Source organism: Apium graveolens, chromosome 11 (genome assembly GCF_009905375.1).
Source record: "Apium graveolens cultivar Ventura chromosome 11, ASM990537v1, whole genome shotgun sequence".
Classification (NCBI taxonomy): Eukaryota; Viridiplantae; Streptophyta; class Magnoliopsida; order Apiales; family Apiaceae; genus Apium; species Apium graveolens.
In genome coordinates, this window is record NC_133657.1 from 162491571 (window position 1) to 162497327 (window position 5757).

Here is a 5757-nt window from a genome sequence, read left to right on the forward strand (position 1 = left end):
ATTATGATTTTTTAAATTTTTTTTTGCCTTTTTTTTAAATTTTTAATTAAATATTTATTTGTTGTTAATATCTGATGTATTAAAAAATTAATGTAATTTATTTATATATATTTTAGATTTTTTTGTTTATGTATTTGTTCATTTGGTTCTATAGCTTCTTGATATTTATGTAATATTTTTATTTATAAAAAAAATTAAGTAGTTTTTTTAGGGTATTTTCAACTTATGTACAAACCAAGCGTGTGTGAAGTAGATAGTTAATCTAACCATACCATTTTAACTCCCTCACACTAATTATATATAGATAGGATATAATTATAATAATATTGCTAGACTAGAAATACAAAACTGTTTATATTTTTTTTAAAATAACGTTCATGACTTGTGCAGTGTCGTTAATGTAAAAGCAGGACAGTTCATTCTTATTTGATATTGTTAGAACAAATCAGAATTTTCCATAACATTTTCGAACCAATTTGGCAATTAATTTTGTCCTACTCGTATCACCAAGAAGGAATCGAGTACTAAAGTGAAGGGATGAAGAGCACCTGGGCCCCGTAACGGTGTGTATGAACTCAGCAACAAGGTGGAATCACTTAACATGTGAGCGTAGGACCCATCATGGGGGAGAAGCGTATGTAACGAATGAATCCGTTATATACGTTGCGAAAATAAAAGTATTTTTTTCAATATTCCGGTACCTTGCAGTAGTACAGTAAAGGTTTAATGTAATTAGTAGATAGTTTATGTGGTGTAGTAAATTGATGAAATGATCCGATTGCTTTCTCTGCGTGCAAGCCTAATTCACTACTTCCCGTACACCTCCTTCCCCCATCCTATTAATTATTGCTCTCTCTCTCTCTACCTCCTTGTCTCTCTCTCTCGTCTCTCTCGAAACATATGGGGCCACTACTATATCGAGTTGTGGGTGCCTATATATACGATGGAGCCTCCCCACTTAGCATCCCTCAACTCCCAAGTCCTTCCCCTCATATCCCTCTTCCTCTTATATATTACTAGCAACAACTGATCGATATATATATTTGCCAAAAAACTTCCCTTCTCTCTCCCTCTCTCTCTCTCTCTCTCACACACACACACACAATAGTACTCTAACCGCTTCTTCTACTTAATTTCTTGTCCATCTGTTACTACAACAACTTGAGTCATACTTGAGAGGGGTCAGTATTACTGCATGGAAATGGATCATTTAAGAGCACACCATGAGCAGGTAATTCACATACACATAGCTAATTTTCATTTCTTATTGTTGTGTTCTTTGTGATCCTTTTCTTTCTTCTGTACTCCTTTGTTACTTATAAGTTGCTTCTTCTGATGAGAGCTTTCTGAAAGTTGTTTAATTTGTTCAACATACAATTTATGCATGTGTTTCTATAATTATAAATCAGTGGTGGTACTGCTAATCCTTGTGCAGTTCATCAACAGTTTGTCTTAAATATTTATATATATAAATCTTGTACAGGAAGTCTAGACAGACTCAAAAGTTGTTTGCAAATATGAACAGTAACTTGTGCATGTATAATGTTTAATTATACACAGAATCAAAATCTGTTATCTTAATTCGATGCTTTTTCTTGGGTGTGGACTGTGGTTGATTAATTAATTAGGTGTCGTAGGGTCTGCAGAAACAAGGTGTTCAAATCACAATTCAAAAACCATTTGCTCTTTATTCTTCTCTCTTTATCTAACCCCCCCAAACCCCTTTTTTCAACTTGTAAATCTACCGACTTCCAAATTGAACTTGTCAAGTACTGATGTTTGTTTGTTTTATTTACAGGATATAAGTTCACATGAGACACTTGAAAGCATGTTGGTTTGTACAAAAACAGCATCACAAGTACTTGATAATAAGAAGCCAAGGCCACAAGATCAACAACCACAAAAATGCCCCAGATGTGACTCTAGCAACACCAAGTTCTGTTACTACAACAACTACAGCCTCACTCAGCCTAGGTACTTTTGCAAGTCATGCAGGAGGTATTGGACTAAAGGAGGTACATTGCGAAATGTCCCTGTTGGTGGAGGCTGTAGGAAGAACAACAAAAGATCCTCCTCATCATCATCCAATTCTTCCGCGTCCTCGAAAATTAGGACCATGTATCAAGATCATCATCATCCACAGCCACCACTCCTCACATCTAACCATAGCCACCCACTTTTACCATACGACTCCACTGATCTTTCCCTTGCCTTTGCTAGACTCCAAAATGGACAACTAGGGTTTCATCACGATCACAATAGTCATATCTCGATGTTAGGTAATTATGCGAACAATGATCATGGGTCAATTCTTGATGCCATGAGGTATGGTAATTTTCTCGAAATCCCACCATTTAATAATGGCTTGCAGAATGTGTATTATGGTGAGGAACATCATTTTGAAAATGTTGGAAATATGAGTCACCATGAAGAAATGGGGAATTTGCCTTATGAAGATTTAATGAGTGGTGGTGGTAGTGGTGGTTCTAGTGGTGCAACAACAGCTGCAGTGAGTACTGTGACAACTGTGAAACAAGAAAGGTCCAATGTCGGTGGCGATGTGGCGGAGGGAAGAGGCATGGTGTTGTGTGGATATCCTTGGCAGATTGGTAATGGTGGAGGAGATCATGGAGTAAGCAACATGGGTGATGTTGATGCAACAGGGAGACAAAGCAGCTGGATCAATGGATTTGGTTCTTCTAATTGGCATGGACTTATTAACAGTCCTCTTATGTAGGGAGTGGTGTTTAATTATATTAAGTTAATGGTTCTTTTAATTTGATTGTGCAAGAAAACGAAGGTTAGAGACATTAGCTAGATAGGCTTTGTTGTATCTTAATTGGATGAGAATGCTCATTACTTGATCTCTTAATATATTTATCTGCTATCTAGTTATGAGAGTGTTACTTTTGGTACTAAGAAAGAGCACTCTTGAATTGTTTAGCTACATCTATATATGTTTTGCTATTCTAATCGACTAATTATACAATCTTTTGGTCATCAGTACATGTTTTTCCCCTTCCATTTTTCACTCTGCATGTATATAAAGCTAGAGATCTTTGAAGATTGCACACCATAAAACAAACAAGAAAGTTTTAATTTTTCATGTTGCTCATCTACTTTGAGGTACACAAGAAATACAAAATTTGCATTGCGTACAAAAAAACGTACAGCAAATTAAGAAAAAAATATTATTGTTTACAGAATAGACACTAATATATAAAAAAATAGCTACAGTGTGTGCGAGAAGAATAAATTGTTGACAGGGAAAAATATAGAGAGACTGGATATGGTAATCAGCATAAAACAAGGCTAGCTAGATCGTGTCTAACACGTTTAAGAATGCAGTTTCTGCCTTTCTGGTTAACTATAGCTTCGGGTCGGGATCGTGATTCTCATACCCGTCACATATAATCTTTTTTTGTCTCATATTTGCCCCATTGTTTGCGGAGACCAGAAGGCAAGATTAAGGCCACCGCCCCGCACCCCGTTTACTAATTAATTTTTAAAAAAATTTAATAAAAAACATATTTGATTATATGTCATATAACATTAAAAAAATAGGTAGATAATTAAAAACATTGTTTTTATTACATTATATACGAAGTTTAAATAAATTTTAATTTATCATATATTATAAATGTATATTATTATATTTTCTTAAAAATATATATTAATTATATTATATTCGGAATGAGACAGATTTTTTACGAATATTACTTAAATACAATATCCGCCTCATATTTAAATGAAATAAAATATAAATTCCTGTATATGCCCCATTCCCCATCTATACATGGATTCATTTAGACTGGGAGGGGCGACCTCATTCAAGTCGTACTAGGCATGGATTTCCCATTTTCCAAGTCCATTTAAGAACCTAGTTATCTTATCTTGGCTACGATATTTCAAATCTTAATCTATTTATTCAAGTTGTTAGGAGTTTCCTTTATAAAGGCACGATCCCTAACAATCGTTTCTAGAGATTGTAAGCATAATATATGGTCTCTCCTTCACTAAATAGAGAAATGAACAATTAAGATTCTAATTTTTTTTGCGTAATATCGCGTACCGTAATATCCAAAAGTAAGTTACACGTATCGCGATATGATCGGGGAACTTCTTTAAATCTCAGCAATCCAATGAAGGACCAGCCCCTTTAATGTATCTTGTCCTTAGTTTGGACCTCTTTCTCACATTACACCTCCTCTTGTGACCAATTCGCAACCAAGGTTAAGTCGTATCCTTATGTGTAGTCCATGTATTTAATCACATAAACACCGTAATCATTGCTATTTCGTTACTTTGGTCTAAACGGTATAGGTATGACCTCGGCTGAAGCAGGGTCACGCCCCTCGACTGGCTGTATCATATGAAATAGCCTCAGCAACAACCATGACTACACGAAATTAATAATCAAAGCAAGAATATAATACACGATTGCAGAGGACTGTATAGAAGACATTAAACGGTTAAAAGAACATACCACCACTCGCATTTCCTCCCGATATGACAGCTCGTCATTCATTAAATCTATGACAAGCCCTTCAAATCCTCTAGCATTGAACAAGAACAAAACCCAATGCACATTTGCAACACAACATGGGATAAATATGTAGTCCGCCTCGAGAATAATAGGCCCAACATTAGCAGTGGCAAAACCAGTAAAACTACGTAATGTTTTATTCCATGCCCTCTGCAATGTATCTCCATCGATGCTAGATGTTTTTCTAATTTTCTTCACATGTCATTTCCCAAGTACCATGAAGTAGGGCTCTATGAAATAATAGACGGGTTTCCTCTCCCATATACCTCCATTGTGAATCTCCTCATCCCGACTCCTTAGCAATCCCTAAAAATAAATATGAAGGTAAATGTATGCACCTAGCAACAAGTAAAATGTATGCAACAAGTAAACTGTATGCAACAAGTAATATGTATGCAAAAAGCAAAATGTATGCAACAAGTAAACTGTATGCAACAAGTAAAATGTATGCTAAAAGTAAAATGTATTAGCAACGAGTAACGAACAATATCATATAAGTGTATATTATCCTGTCATCAACCCATATTCCTGGAGGAAGGCTCTGCATCGCTGATGCATAGACACGATAGTCTTGAACAGTAAGACCACCGGGAATCCTCAGCTCCATCCCAAAGCCCCATCCCCAATCTGAATATATCACATTCTTCTTTATCATGCTCAGACTCTTCGTGATACTCCACTTTTCTTCTTACATCCTGCGGGATGCAAGCTTCTCAGGTCTACTAGATGAGGCAATAGTCTGGGGGGGTGAAACATATGCTGTGATGGCTGTGTCATGTCTACGACATCCTGAGAAGGAATGGCTGTAATGTCTATGTCGTCAGTTGAAGGTGCAATGAAATCTGCTTTGATGTTCTCAAATATGGGAGGTCTGTAGGCAAGTCATTTAATCTTCATCATCAACCGTGTGAAAGGTGTAAGGAAGGTACCAGATATCCTCCCAAACTCCTCCACAAACTCTGGAGGAACCCTAAAATCCAACTGCTTCGACATATTAATCCCGACAATCATTTACAAACACAAACATATAATTTTTCATTAAATCCACAAGGCTAATATGTGTGAAGGATGAAATACGTGTGAATGCAATTCATATGGTATTGTGTTGTGCAAAATGTGTAATGTGAAATATAAAAATTTGTAAAATACTTACAACTTCATATCCCTCGAGGCTATGATACAACTACCTCATCTTGTTCTGTTGTTGAGGG

At 36.0% G+C, this 5757-nt stretch overlaps 1 protein-coding gene across 1 annotated transcript; it reads left to right on the forward strand.

The window, feature by feature from the left end:
* The first annotated feature begins 882 nt into the window (after nucleotides 1–882).
* LOC141698122 (dof zinc finger protein DOF2.1-like) lies at nucleotides 883–2872 on the forward strand. Its single transcript, XM_074502739.1, has 2 exons — nucleotides 883–1231; nucleotides 1799–2872. The coding sequence occupies exons 1-2, from the start codon at nucleotides 1196–1198 to the stop codon at nucleotides 2735–2737; spliced, it is 975 nt and encodes a 324-aa protein (XP_074358840.1). The 5' UTR covers nucleotides 883–1195; the 3' UTR covers nucleotides 2738–2872.
* The last annotated feature ends 2885 nt before the right edge of the window (nucleotides 2873–5757 follow it).

Excerpts from the sequence above, each read along its gene's own strand:
- LOC141698122 (XM_074502739.1), top strand. The coding sequence starts at position 1,196 with ATGGAAATGGATCATTTAAGAGCACACCATGAGCAG. Across the intron at positions 1,232-1,798 it reads TAAGAGCACACCATGAGCAG|GATATAAGTTCACATGAGAC; the intron begins GTAATTCACATA and ends TTTTATTTACAG.